The sequence below is a fragment of the Gastrolobium bilobum genome, unplaced genomic scaffold (assembly GCF_033153095.1).
Source record: "Gastrolobium bilobum isolate Gb01-03AN ecotype WA unplaced genomic scaffold, APGP_CSIRO_Gbil_v1 utg14977, whole genome shotgun sequence".
NCBI classification, from domain to species: Eukaryota; Viridiplantae; Streptophyta; class Magnoliopsida; order Fabales; family Fabaceae; genus Gastrolobium; species Gastrolobium bilobum.
In genome coordinates, this window is record NW_026898303.1 from 208,472 (window position 1) to 223,849 (window position 15,378).

At 33.0% G+C, this 15,378-nt stretch overlaps 1 protein-coding gene across 1 annotated transcript; it reads right to left on the bottom strand.

Annotated features, from left to right (window-relative positions):
- Window positions 1–5,074: 5,074 nt before the first annotated feature.
- On the bottom strand, window positions 5,075–5,575 carry LOC133314746 (putative B3 domain-containing protein At2g27410). The gene has a single exon (XM_061516268.1). The coding sequence runs from the start codon at window positions 5,573–5,575 to the stop codon at window positions 5,075–5,077; it is 501 nt and encodes a 166-aa protein (XP_061372252.1).
- Between the last annotated feature and the right edge of the window lie 9,803 nt (window positions 5,576–15,378).

Genomic DNA, 15,378 nt, shown 5'->3' on the forward strand with positions numbered 1-15,378 from the left:
GTTAAACTTGTGCTCAACTGGAAACCTTTAAGCAATGTTATCAGACCCTGATATTGGGCCGTTGGGTCATTAATTTCACCAGTGATTCACGGATTTAATTGCATGACCCAATTAATATGTGAAAACTTATATTTTATACATCAAAATACTTAACTATATGTAAAAAAATTGTTATGCAAGGCTAACACATATATAGTTTTTGTAAGGATAAAAATATAATAACCACGTATAATATATTGTAAAATAAATAAACAAAGAAAAAATAAAATTGAAGTATCATATAACCATATATAATTCTTCTACTAAATATCCTTAACTAACATGTTTAATAATTATAAGGCATTTACCAATAGCTCTTTTCATAAAAATAAATGGCTAAATTATATATAACCACCTTGTAGTTTAATGATTTTTCAAAAAATACCTTATACTTTTAATTAAAACAAATACCCCCTTAAACTTTAATATTATAACAATTAAACGTATTTAATAATTTTAAGACAAAAATACCCACACTAACCATCTTCTACTTGCCATCGGTCACCACCCCTAAATGTTTGTATTCCATTCTTAATTTCTACCACCAACATTATCATCAATAATGTTGTTTACCTTTAATGGGATTCCATCGTCACAACTTCAAACCTTATAGAATTTCGCTTAAGAAGCTTACCATCAACTTCTCTCACCCTAATAAATTTGATGGACTTTTAAATAGATGTGTCGTCGGGATAAAGGCATTACAAAAATTTAATGCTGATTACTTTTGGTTTCTTGGAAGATTATAAAGGTTTGTCAAGCACCCGTGAAACTTGACCATTAGTGAAAGAGTTGATCGAGCGGTTTCAGTCTGGACGTAGGTCACAAAGTGGTGGTGACCGAACCAGGATATATTGTGTTAGCAATTCTCTAAACTCTAAACTCTTAATTTCTAGCACTCTAATTGCTTCTTTGATATTTGTATGTGCTAGTATAAGTTCTATAATTGTGATATATTATATATTATGGATTGTCTGAATGTATTGATTAGATTTCCACATATCAAAGTTTGCTTGAAATAATTATTTAGAAACTAGAAGGGGGCTTTTGCGAAAATTTTGTAATACTCAACTCTTGAGTATGAAAGCCACATTCCTAACACGAAGGTTGTCGAGCTCATCCCAGAGAGTCTTCAACTCAGTGAAATAATCAGTCACACTCATCTCACCTTGACGAAGTTTGTACAAATCTTCTTGAATTTCATAAAGTTTGAATATATCAGATTGACTAAAGCGATTTTTCATATCTGTCCACACATCCGAAGCACGATTCATCCATAGGATTGACTTTTCGATTGAACCATTTATTGATATGTGGATCCAAGCAAGAACAATAGTGTTGCATCTTTGCCAAGCAACATAAAGAGGATCGTGAATGGCAGGACGAGTAATGGTTCCATCAACAAATCCAAGCTTATTTTTGGATAATAATGCCATGCTCATAGCTCTTGCCCAAGTATGATAATTCTTTCCACTCAAAGGTGGGTTTACAAGAACGAGAGAGGGATTCCCGTTTGGATGCAAGAAAAATGGGCGACCTGGATTGGTCAAGTAATCAGGAACATTTGTCATTTGCAGAAAGAAAAGAAAATTGAGAAAAGAAACGAATGAGAAAATTTTGTAGCGGAAATGGTGGATACCAGAGCTAAAGAAGCTCTTATACCATATTAGAAATCAAGAATCGTGAAGGTAAAACAAAGAGTGGAGAGGGTTTCATTTTGAGATGAAAGAATGATTTTCTATTCTGTGAAGAAATTACAATGTTTATATTTATACACAGCTTATATACAAAATAATCTTTAATTGAACTACTCTAACTTTCTAACTGAATCACGTGGCGTCTATTATAACATTTGAAGAGATGGTGTGGCTCTCTTCTTTTGTTCTGTTACTTCCTTTTTGATCCACATTAGCAGTAACATTTTCACCCAATAGTGGTGGTCGTATCAGGATAGTGGTGGTGATGGTGATGATGGTAGTAGTACTGAAGAGTGATTGAGAAAGACAAGTGTTTCTCATTTCGTGCCGGGAAAAAAAAAAAAGACTTTTTTTGATTTTTTTTATCTGTTCCCCAGCACAAAAATTAATTCGGTTCTTCCTTGGAAAAATTAAATCGGCTGTGCTAAACGAGCTTCCTAATCAATTCAATTTTCAAGAACAAAAATTAAAAAAGAACTGAATTTGGAAAGATTGTCATCCACACCCTAAAAATTAGGAATACTGATAAAAGAAAAAGAGAGATTCTTTTATGCTTAAAAGCTCGCCATCATCGACGGAAAAAATATGCCAAGTAGTGGTACTGTGGTCCGCACCATGTCAATAACATTTTAAAATTTTCATTACATGTGTAATAAATGTATGCATCGGTGCCGCAATCGGTCCGCACCACGTTCATCCTTTTGTAAAGAAGAAGTGACTTCCTTATCTTTTCTTTTGGAAGTATGATTTGGGGTAGACCGATCTGTTTAATCCAATAAATAAATTAATAATTTTTCAGAAAAAAAAAGAGTGATACGTAACAATTCTTCAAATAGGGTATGAAAAATAATTTTAAAGAGACATTAGGTGGATTACCCAGCTCACATAACAGTCACGTGTAAAATTTATACGAAATAAAATAAATAACTTTTTTTCACAAATATATATTTTTCTCACCAGTTTGGTTAATATATCACATACAAATATACAAGTGTGAAAAGTTTGAGATGTACTCTAAAATGCAAAATTTTTGTTAATAAATTAAAATGAGGATATATTTTAATTAAATTAAAAATATCAGGAACTTGTTGACATATATTTAGGGGTGTAAATGAGTTAGGTCGGCCTACAGGGACCTATGGTCTAACCTATATTAGGTCAGACTTGACTTATTATAAGTAGTAAAATAAAATAGGTCTAGGTTTTTAAAAAATCCTATTTAGAAAATAGGCCATAGGCTTTTTTTTGTACATGTCGAGCCTATAAGTCTACAGGACGGCTTATATCATAATATTTATTTAAAATATAATAAATAAAGTTATTATTTAATAATTTTGAATAATAAAATAATATTATTTTATTTATTCATTTAATTGTTGAATGTTTAATAGGTTTAGAGAGGCTAACAGGCCTAGGCTAAGGCTTTTATTTTTTGAATATAGACCAGGTCAGACTTGTAATTTGGAGTCTACACAGGCTAATAGGCCAGGCCATGTCCAATATTTTTTTACATAGACTTAGCCTGTTTAAGCCAAAGTCTTGCCTAACCTATTTACACCCCTACATATACATGTGTATGCTGGAAATGTGTTAGGATCTGAGGTAGAACATCTAGAACTTACAAAATGAGGATATAGCTCTCAATGCTGAGCTAAACACGACATGATTGTTAAACTTGTGCCCAATTGGAAACCTTTAAGCAATGTTATCAGACCCGGATATTGGGTCGTTGGGTCATTAATTTCATCAGTGATTCACCGATTTAACTGCATGACCCAATTAATATGTGAAAACTCATATTTTATACATAAAAATACTTAACTATATGTAAAAAAATTGTTATGCAAGGCTAAAACATATATAGTTTTTGTAAGGATAAAAATATAATAACCACGTATAATATATTGTAAAATAAATAAATAAAGAAAAAAGAAAATTTAAGTATTAGGTAACCATATATAATTATTCTACTAAATATCCTTACTAACATGTTTAATAATTATAAGGCATTTACCAATAGCTCTTTTCATAAAAATGAATTTGTAAGGAATCAATATATCACCTTCTTTTAATCTATTGTTCCGTAAATTACTTCAGTCTTTGAAGCTGAAATTTGATGTCATCGTAAAAAAGTATACTACTAACAAACAAAATTACAGAATTTTTTAAAAGGAGTTTCACACTTTTTGAAGACAACCTTTTAAGTGAGAATCTTTCATCTGGAACAGATCGTTTAGAGTGGCATTCTTGTGAAGTGATAATACTTATATCTGATCATTTGTATATATTTTTTTATAATTTGTTTCTTTAACTAATTATAAAGTGCATATATCTCAACAACACGAGTCATTCAATAATATAAATAATTAGAACTCCTATTTTATTTTATTTTAATTTCACAAACGTGTTGTTTAAGCCCACGACCCGTTTGACAGGCCCAATAAATACCCAACGAAGAACCCGATGTTGAAACCTAGAAATCTAAACCCTGTGACTCTCTTTCAACACAGAACCCTGGCGAGTGGCTATCACCATTAGCCATCTCCATGAGTATGGCTTCTTTCACTTTCAAAGCCGAGTTGGTATCCACCTTCTTTGGCTTTGCTTATCGCAATCCCAAACCCTTCACTCCAATCCAAACCACCTTTGTCCCTCTTCTATGCAAAACAAAAACTCATTCCCAATCGCTATCTTCTTATTCCTTTTCTAGAACATTCGCTCTAAACCCTACCAGAGGAGCTCGCCGATTCACCGTCACCGCAACCACCACAGCGCCGCCTCATACTGAGGGCTCCGATGTTTCCCCCGCGATTCCGCCCGATAATCGCATTCCGGCTACCATCATCACCGGCTTTCTCGGTTCTGGCAAGGTATCCTATCTTCTCATTTTCTTGTTCATTTTCTTGATTTATGGAGATCCTTATTACGATTGTACTTAATGCGACTTGTTTCATTGTTCGTATTTCTACAGGTTTGGCGAATCCAGCACCAATAATCCAGACATTTTTATGCTGAGGATAAGATTTTTAATGAAGTCAAGTTGGATGGTGTTGTCACTTGGTTGATGCAAAACATTCTGATTTTCATCTTGACGAAGTTAAGCCAAAAGGCGTGGTCAATGAGGCAGTGGAACAAATTGCTTATGCAGATCGTATAATTGTAAATAAGGTATTGAATACTTTATTCTTATCGCAGAACGGCCTCATTTCTATGTTAATGTGGTAAAATTTTTGGATTATTTAGAAAATAGCCTCTCAGTTTTGATCTAGTAACTAGTTAACCAACTGATGGATAGTTTAGTTTTATTCTAGTATGGCTGACCTTGTCTGTCAATATATTCAGAGTTTATTTAATACAAAATGTAATTTGCCATCCATTCTGAAAGACCGTATTTGCAGTTGATCGCCTTTTTGCAAACTGTTATGGGTGACAACACTCTTCCAGTTTTTGGTGAGACAGTAGATGCTTGTGCTTGTCATGTTCCACTTCTTCAACGACAATGTCAACTCATTAAGAGATGGATCCAACACCTTCATTTCAACTCCGACAAGTTTTCCTTTTGAGCAATCTCTCTCATTCAATGTTGCCTTCTCAGCCTCAGTGAGGAAATCACAACGAATTTCTTTCATCGGCATTGATAAACGGTCGTGATTCGGGGTCAAATCTGTCTGGAAGAGTTTCTTGCTCATCACAAATTGAATGTCGCTGCCGTTCAACTCTCTGATATGGTTCTTGAATTCATCAGGCAGAACCGGTGGAGGCAGCGGCAGCGGCGATGATGCTGGTAGCAGTGGTGACTGCGGTATTGATGGCAAATTCCAACCTGAAATTTTTCCCATCAAATTCCATGATGGCAAAGCAAACAGAGCAGCACGATAGTTGAGAAAGGGAAGCAGGGTTTCTGGTGCAGGGGTTTGGAGCGGAACGGCCAGAAGGTATAAGTTTTTATCTATCAATATTTACGGGGTTTGTGTTGAATTTGTAGTGAACGATTAGTTACAAAGTCAAACATGCATATCTCAATTTTAATTTTGAATTTGGAGATATGCCATTCTCAGAAGTTGAATCTTGGATAAACCATTGGAGATAAGCTTTCATGAGAAGTAGAATATTTGGAGATAGATTTTCATATATTTAATGATTTAATATTAGTTAAGATAATTCTCATAAATAACTTTCCAAATATATGACTAACTAACACGGTTTAATTATTTGATTTAGATTTTTGTATCTTTTCTGATTTTATATCAGATAGTATTATGCATATTTGATTTGAGGAGAGGGCAACACGAAGGTCAAGAGCTCAATAAGATCTTGTTCTTCTTCCCTGCGGGTTTGCCTTTCTCTAAGAAACTTTCTGTTATTGGCCTCAGTGAAGGACTCATTACTTTTACAAGGTTCTCTCTCTCTCTCTCTCTATATATATATATATATATATATGTTTCTATTGTATTGTCAATTCCACATTAATTGATTGAATTGATTCATTTGTGTGCTTAAATTGCAGAATTTGTAATATCTCTATCTCTGTCTCTCTGCTCCACCCGTTCTCATCCTATTTTCTTGGTTGCTCATAGAGTCTTTTGATTTATGCTGCTATGATTTTTTTTTATTTGATGTTGAACAGACTTTTGAGTGTAGGTCTGATTCATATTAACAAGGAAGAAACCTACAGTTTCAGGCATTCTTTGGTTGACTTTATCATGCAAATATATTAATTTCAATGAAACAAGGTGAATTTATCTAATGAGTCACCTCATAGCCCAAGTTTGATTTAGCTGTTGTAGGAAAGCTGTTATTGCTCATCAATGATTAGTTGATTAAGATTTAAGATGAAATTTACTTGCTTATTTGCATGTAATGTATCTATTATGTAAGTGATTTTATACTTTTTACGTTCTCCAATCTTTAAATGTTTATGCATTTTCATCCCACACTTTGGATCCAGTGTCCACATAAGCTATAACTATCTTACAGCTATTTTGATGTAAAAGAAAGAAGTTTAGCTTGTTAGTGGAATTCCATTTTTGTTGATTTCTTCTTCTTTTGGCAGTCGCTTGTCTGGGGGCTCGAATCTTCTGCTGGAAATATTGCCTGCTAGTCTTTGATTTTATTTCAAGACCTGCTGGTGTCTACGACACTATCTCCTGTATGGTTTAACTTTCGTGTACAATTATGTTTTTATTTTTATTTTTTATGACCAAATTTTAATGAGAAAGTTGCTTGGTCATTCATTAAGTTACTTATTAACCTTGACTGTTGATTCTTTTGTCAGGACGACACCATAAATTTATTCACATATGCTGTGGTAAGGTTGACCCCACATGCTCTATCTTCTGTAGCAAGTTCCTGGTCCTACTTGCGAAAAGCAAATACTGCATCCAAAGTTGACAGAGTCTAACAGGCTACAAAGAATTCAGCACCACTATCTTCATCTTCATCACCGCAGTCACCACCAACACCGTCACTGCCACCGTTACCACCATCGCCACTGCTATCAGCATCATTACCGCTGCCACCACCGATTCTGCCTGATGAATTCAAGAACCATATCAGAGAGTTGAACGGCAGCGACATTCGATTTGTGATGAGGAAGAAACTCTTCCAGACAGATTTGACCCCGAATCATGACCGTTTATCAATGCCGATGAAATAAATTTGTTGTGATTTTGTGACTGAGGCTGAGAAAGCAACATTGGATAAGAGAGATTGCGCAAAAAGAAAACTTGTCGGAGTTGAAGTGAAGGTGTTGGATCCATCTCTTACTGAGTTGATATTGTCGTTGAAGAAGTGGAACATGACAAGCACCAGCATCTACTGTCTCACCAAATACTGGAAGAGTGTTGTCACATAACAGTTTGCAAAAAGGCGATCAACTGCAAATATGGTCTTTCAGAATGGATGGCAAATTACATTTTGTATTAAATAAACTCTGAAGATATTTAGAGCATAGACACTATTGTCGAGGTATGTAGGTGATATATTAGGGAATATAGGTGACAACGAAAGAATGAAAAAAAAAAAAATTCTTTTGTTTGTTCCCGTTGAATTTTTTATAATAATAATAAAGAATTTGGTTTGTATCTTTTATTTCAGTTTGTACTTTTTTTTTATAACGTAGCTGATGCAGGATTTTTTGTGATGGAGTACTGAGAATAATAAGATAAACTAATTGGTGTAAATATTTTTTAGAGAATGATTAATTATTAACGTTAATTATTTACTGTTTTAAAATAAATATCATTTTATAATTTATATATAATAATAATAAAATAATTAAAATTTAGCTAGAGAAAAATGCTATTCATATATCCTAGATGCGCCCATTCTATTATGTGAGTCTCTCAGTGACCAGCAAATAAATGTATTGGGATCTTATTTTCATTCTTTCACCTAGTTTTTTCTTATTTGGTCTGGGTTTCGCAAGTATTATTCTTTACCGCCTTATTAAAGTCACTTTTGTTGGAAACTCAAATTTTAATATAAAAGAAATAAATTTTTAAGGTAATTTAATTATCAATTCTTTACCGTCATAAGCAGTAATTTAATTATTAAATTTTTAATTTTTATTTGAATTTTGTTGAATTTATGTCGATATTTAAATTCATGCATTTTATTGTTTCATTTATATTTTTCAGATATAATTTTATATATATTGTATTAATTAAGGTAAATTATGATGATAGAGGTTAATTGAAAAAAGAATTTTAAAAAAATTAAATTAATCTAAATATAATATATTATAATTATAATTGGAATCTAATCAACAATTAAAGAGTTAAAGTTCAAAAATATATTACAATAGTTAGGGAGTATAATTTAAAGTATAAAGAGAAATTTAAACTAAGCCATTAGAATTGGTTTAGGGGGTAGGATATTGTAACAATCAAGTATAGTTATTATCAATGTTACTACAAATCAATTTCACCGTTAGATTGGTTATTGGTTCAAATTTGATACTTATATAGCCCATTTCTATTTCTTCCCTTCTCTCTCTCTCACTACACTCTTTATACATCACTGCCGCCGCTGCCCCCTCTCATTCTTCCGCCTTGTCGCCGCCTTTAGATAATATGTTAGTATATTTCTTTGCAATTGAGGAAAATAGTATATAAGAAAATTATTTAAAAATCTCGTATGGCATGCTCGCTCAAAATATAAATTTGCAACTTGCAACTTGCAACCTCTGATCTAATTTCGTTTATATCTTATCTTTTCATAGTTTTCCGTTGCCTTCCGATTCGAAGGGCAAAAAGGCTGCTATAACATCATATCCTAGAACAGGAATATAGATCTGATTTCATTGAGATCAATACAGTGCGCATCTAAATATGGCATCGAATTCTGACTGGATTTTTTTTTTCTTTTCACCCCTTTTCTAATTATATACTCTAAGAGGGATTAAAGGCGATGACGAGGCGGAAGAGTGAGAGGGGTAGCAACGACAATGATGGACAATGGCGGCGGTGACGACTATGCGTAGAGAGTATAATGAGAGAGAGAAGGGAAGAGAGAGAAAGAGGCTATATAAGTATCAAATCGAACCGTCAGATCAAAATAACCAATCTAACGGTGAAATTGATTGATAGTAATATTGATAATAACTATACTTGATTGTTACAATATCCTACCCCTTGGTTTAGTACTTAAGAGTTTAGGTAAGTTATATTAAATTATGTATTCAATTCACAGTTGTTTAAAAAAATGAAGAGGAGAAATTTAAAGAAAACATGAGTTGATAAGCTAAAACAAAGACAAAGGATGTAGAATCTGATTTCATTAAGATAAATACAGCGCGCATCTAAAAAGTTGCATCGAATTCTGATCGGAAAAAAATAATTCTTGTCACCCCTTTTCTAATTATATACTCTGAGAGGGATTAAAAGCGGTGGCGAGGCGGTAGAGAGTGAGAGGGGCAGCGGCGGCGACGATGGGCAGCAGCGTCGGCGGCGGCGGCGACGGGCAACGGCTGTGGCTATGTGTAGAGAGTATAGTGAGAGAGAGAAAGAAATAGAGAGAAAGGAAGAAAAAGGGGCTATATAAGTATCAAATATGAACCGTCGGATCAAAATAACCAATCTAACGGTGAAATTGATTGGTATTAACATTGGTAGTAACTAAACTTGGTTGTTACAATATCCTACCCCATCAAAGAAAGACTTTTGATTGAAAAAGGAAGAATTCAAACTGAAATTATATAAAAAATAACTTAGCAATACAAGTCTTTCTTTTCTAATTTGTTAGGATAGATTTTATTTTGTTTTAAATTTTTGAACTCCGTATAAATTTAGGGAATTACTTTTCTCATGTAATATGAGAGAAGTTCTCTTATGTTAAGAAACAAATAAAGTTAACCTCACCAATTTTTTTTTTTAAATATAAGAGAGGCACATTTTTCGAATTGAGAGTAACATGAGATAACAATCGTATGCAACGTAAGATTTCTGATAAATTTAATGTCTATAAGAAGTTCGGTTTGTTTTCATCTGATAATCTTTTTTTTTTCTTCTTCTGAAAAACATTATGTAACTCTTGAATAGATGCTTGATTTATTCATGTTAAGCTTTTAAAAAAATAACTTTTTATGCATTGTTTTTTTTTAAAGAATTTTTTTAAAAGATAAAGTTATTTTATGTTTGAATGTATGATCTGAAATTGACTTTTATATAAAAAAGTTATTTGGATGTTAAAATAAAAAAGAACTTTTTATATATAAAATTACAATAAATGAGAGATAAAATATCATGATCGTGGGATGAGGAGAGATAAAATATGTATGATATGATGAGGTTAAAATTTTATTTTAAAAATTTATATTATCTTATTTCCAAAAAAAAAATTATATTATCTTTTAATTTTTGCTTTTTTCAAAAGCAACCAACTACTAGCTAAAAAAAATCAGCATTTTAACTTTTATTTTAAATTTTCCTTTTTTAAAATGTTGTTATCCAAACATCTAGAAATTCTCAAAAGGACTTTTATTTTTTTTTTAAATGACTTTTTTAAAATTAAAAACTCATCTAAGCGGGCACTAAATCTTTTTACGCGTTGTATTTAATATGCAACTATATAAGGGTGAAACTTCTGAAACATTGACAATTCAACTAAAACCTGCCTCGTACAAGATTGCTGGTGATGGTTGTCGCTCGATCCTGCCAATCTGCTGCCCTAGCACACCTCCTACCATTACACCACAGAAAAGCTATGAGGCTCACAAGTCAATAACTTATGGTCGACAGTTTTTAGATAACAGGCCAGCGCGTGGATAAATTTTTTTTTGACCGGGAAAATATAATTATTGGGGAAATTGTGAGAAAATAAATTTGCTGGTAAAATTGAAAAAAAAAACTGTTTTGTAGGACGAAATATTACCTGGAAAATTGATCAATATTTGGTTGAGGATGGAGAAATATAAGAATGGGGGCATGTTTTTGAAAATTAAATTGAAGGTCGCTAGATTTGTTTTGGTATTGTCTAGCTAGAGATAGTTTAGGCCACAACGATGCTTGGTTGATTCTGATCACCACTCGTAGTGGTTTGTATATAAAGGCATGTGACATTTACTGTCGATCGTATACAAATCCACGTACCAGTAGTGGCTTCGATTGCGTTTGAGCTTACGTAATCTGATATCTTACCCGATATCCAATTATCTCTGTACAAATGAGTAATGACAATTCCATGCATATAAGGCTTAAGGGGACATGCTTTTTTTAGAATAAGCTTGATTGGGATTGTAAGATATGTTAGGTAGAGGAAATCAAAAATCTTTCCCATGATTCCAGCTTTTCTAGCATTTTGCCCGTAGTGAAAATTACACCCGCACATACCATGAACAAATACCACAAATTATGTGGTATTTGGAGAATCCGGTTTCTTGGAGAAATTTTACAAAATTTTTTGGTCCCTTATACCCTTGCTGCATCGTGTCCTATTAGCTGAGTAGTGTCTAACCCTTAAAGAAATTACAACAACTCGGTTCCTGAAACCACTCAAAGAAATTACAATTCTGACTTGTATTGAAGTTGGGGCATCCATAGAACTTCCTTCCCGGGTTCTTTGCTGTCCGAGACTTGCGCAGAACAGCCGTCATTCCACACTTGCACAACTTCACGTTCGATGACGATAAACATGACAATTGCCCGGAAAATACACTTTCACATGCATCTCCACCCATGACCTTTGATTACAGTTGTTGTCGTTGGAAAATCCCTGTTCCCGTTAGTGGTAACCTGTGTGACACAGACAGATGCAGAGGACTATACCTACAATATCAGCTTTCTCTAATAATACTGTAAATCATGTTGGACACGCTGAAAACAAAAAATATAAAAACTCTTTACTAACATTAAAGTCATTAACCCTCTATTTTAAACTACAATACTGAACAGTAATAAGGTTAAAATTAGTATAACATACGACGGTAACCGTACTCAAGAATGTAGTACTGTTGCTATTGTAACCCAAAAAAAAGGACCAACCTTGCTACAGAATCGGCCGGTGCTACAGGAACCGGAGACTTACAGCAATAACAGGAAGCGCAGCTTGTCCAAGGAGATGAAGATCGATGGCTACCATATCCACGCCAACTACAACAAAAGAAGCTGTTCACGTAGAGAGATGGATAACTATCAATGGGTGAAAGAGCAAGAGAGATGAGGGGAAATGTAGACACCCACAAAATAACGAGTCTGAAATTCAATTTGAGAGAGAGAGACTTGGACAAATAAACGTTGTAACCTGATTATTCAAAATAACAGGGTATTATTGTAAATTCAGTCCACATTTCCTATAATATTTTATCAACAATCAAACATTGACAAAGGAAAATTAACCTAAAATTCTCAGCAAAATTTTGGTCTACTAAATAATTTTTGGGCCACTTTTCCAGAAAACTCTCATTCCCACCATTTTAAAGGAAATCATGGTTCTAGGATAAAAAAAAATTTATCCTTTAGTAAACGCCTCGTTAGGGAGTTAGGGAATAGTCATTCGTGCAGTAGATTAGTAGACAGATACTCCAGACAACACGTGCCATTATCTGTTCCAAAGCCAATTCACTTGCAAATTTCATTTAGCTTTTTTGTTTTGCTGCCTTTTGTTCATGTTGCGTCAGTGATGATGCAATTTACAGTTTATAATACAATTAAGAATAGAGTCTATTTTGGATTCCTAGAAAAAAAATTACGTTTCTCACTATAGTTCTTTATAAAAAAAATTTAATCGTCTGGTCCCGATGAAATTCAAAATAGACTCATTTTAGTCTTTTTGAGAGATTAATGTGGGTCTTTTTTGAATTTGTGATGAACCACGATTTCAACTAAATGAGTCCATTTTAATTTTTTTTGGTACCTCAGGACTCTTTTTTTTTTTTGTAAGGGATTAAAGTAGCGATCGTGTTTTTTTGTTAAGATCCAAAATGAGCTTTATTCTACAATTAACTTCAACTAAAAATAGGTTTTAATTCTTTTTTCTTTTAGTATTTAAAAAGTTTAAGTGGATTTAGACACTTGTATTGCACTAGAGTTAGTGAAGACCCCCAACCTCTTTGAGGATTTTTGAGAAGAATTACATATCACTTACTAACATAGTCATCACATCGACCAGCGAAATTTGAACCCACACTCATGTGAGGTATGGACCAAACCATTAGTCAATTGTCTTACCTTTGTTGGTAATAGGTTTTGATTTTGCTTGAATTGTTAGGGGAATATAACATCATTGGCAAAACGGGTCGGCCCACCTTGACCGCCCCGACCTGCCGCCAACCCTCAAAAAATGGGTTGGCCCGTCCCGCATTTTGATATGGGTTGAAAATTTCAACTCACCTCGTTTTGTGGTGGGTTGGTGGGTCAACCTGCCTAAAAAATAAAAAAAAATAAAAAATTAAAAATAAAAAATTAAAAATAAATTATATTTTATTACTTTTATAATATTTCTTATTTTTATTTCACCATCCCTTTAGTATTTTTTCTAATCTCAAACCTAAATGTATAATTATATTCAATCAAATATTTTTTAGGAACTTATTTTTGTCTCAATATATGGATAACCTTTGTAATAAATAAAATTTTTCTTCTTTATTTTTTCTAGGGGGAGTGCTAAGATAAATTTTTTTTCATATCACAAAAGTTTAGTGACAAATAAAATACTAACCAATTAGTAAAAAAAAATAAAAAAATTGACCCGCAGGCCAATCCGCCCCGACCCACCGCTAACCCGTTTTGACCCACAACTAAGCAGGGCGGGTTGAGGTGGGTTGGTGGGTTGAAAAGTATAACCCAACTCGCCCCGTTTTGGCAGGTTGACGGGTTGACTCGTCGGGTTCAACTCAAATTGCCACCTCTAGGTCTATCTCTTATATGTATTTTCGGGTATACTTTATATTGAATAAAAAAATAAAAGTGGAATTTTCAAAAATTCACATGCACCAAAAAAAAGGCTTATCCACCATTTGTTTCAATTTTGTTGTCTCCATCTACGTTGCACCGACACCGATATAGGACGGGACACGACATGATACCCCGTTAATTCTAAAAAATGTTAGATTTCGACATGTTAGGACACGTTTTGATATTAAATAATACTTTTATTTTATGTAGTGTATATTATATTTAAAATTCAATAATTTAACAAAAAAAATATTTATAAACTTATAATACCCATCAATTTTGCATATAAACACAAGATATCACAAATATCTATATTAAACTCAATAAAATGGTAATCGCAATCCCATGAATTTAATAATTGAAACTAAAAATGCAACGCAACGCAACCTTTGAACCCTTTTTTAAGTCTCTGCCGCGCATGTTGGGGAGTGTCAGAGAGTGCCGGGAAGTGTTAGACACGACACGTCAAGTTTTCTGAAGTGTCAGTGCATCATAAGTCTCCATCACAAAAAAAAATAGTGGAGTTCTCATCTTCCCTTCAGTTTTAATAACCATGACCAGTATTTTAAAACTCAGTTGAGGTATTAGGTTGCTAGGTCATTTGTTCGAGCGGTGGATCACATTCAACCGATTTAATTAAATTTATATTAAGTTATATAATAAATATATCATAATGTGCATTTTAACCAACAATTAAGGGTAGCTAAGTGATAACACTACTCACTTCCATATATTATATAATAAATATATTATATAGGCTGGGTCGATTCACAGCAATGTCAAAAGTGGAATGTTTAGAAAGCTATTTAGAACAAGTTTAGACCTTAAAAAAGGACTATTTAGAAAGCAGGTCATATGCTTTCTTTTACATGCCGGGTCTATAAGTCTAAAGGTCGGCCTATATCAATCATATTATTTATTTTAAATAAAATAAATAAATTATTATTTTAGTAATTTTGAATAATAAAGTAATTTTATGTTAATTAATTTTTAATAATTGAATGCCTAATATGCTTAAACAAGCCAACAGGCATAAGACAACGCTTTTATTTTTTAAATATAGACCACATCGAACTTATAATCTGGTCCTGTAGAAGGCTAATAGACTAGGTTAACAATATTTTACATAAATTTGAACTCTTTAAAGTAAAGTCTAACCCAACTCAACTTATTTATAGCCTGGTAATATGTTCCAATTGGTAAGAAGTGTGTTGATCAATGATTTAGAATTGGAAGTGTTTAGCTGAATA

Excerpts from the sequence above, each read along its gene's own strand:
- LOC133314746 (XM_061516268.1), bottom strand. The coding sequence starts at position 5,575 with ATGGGAAAAATTTCAGGTTGGAATTTGCCATCAATACCGCAGTCACCA.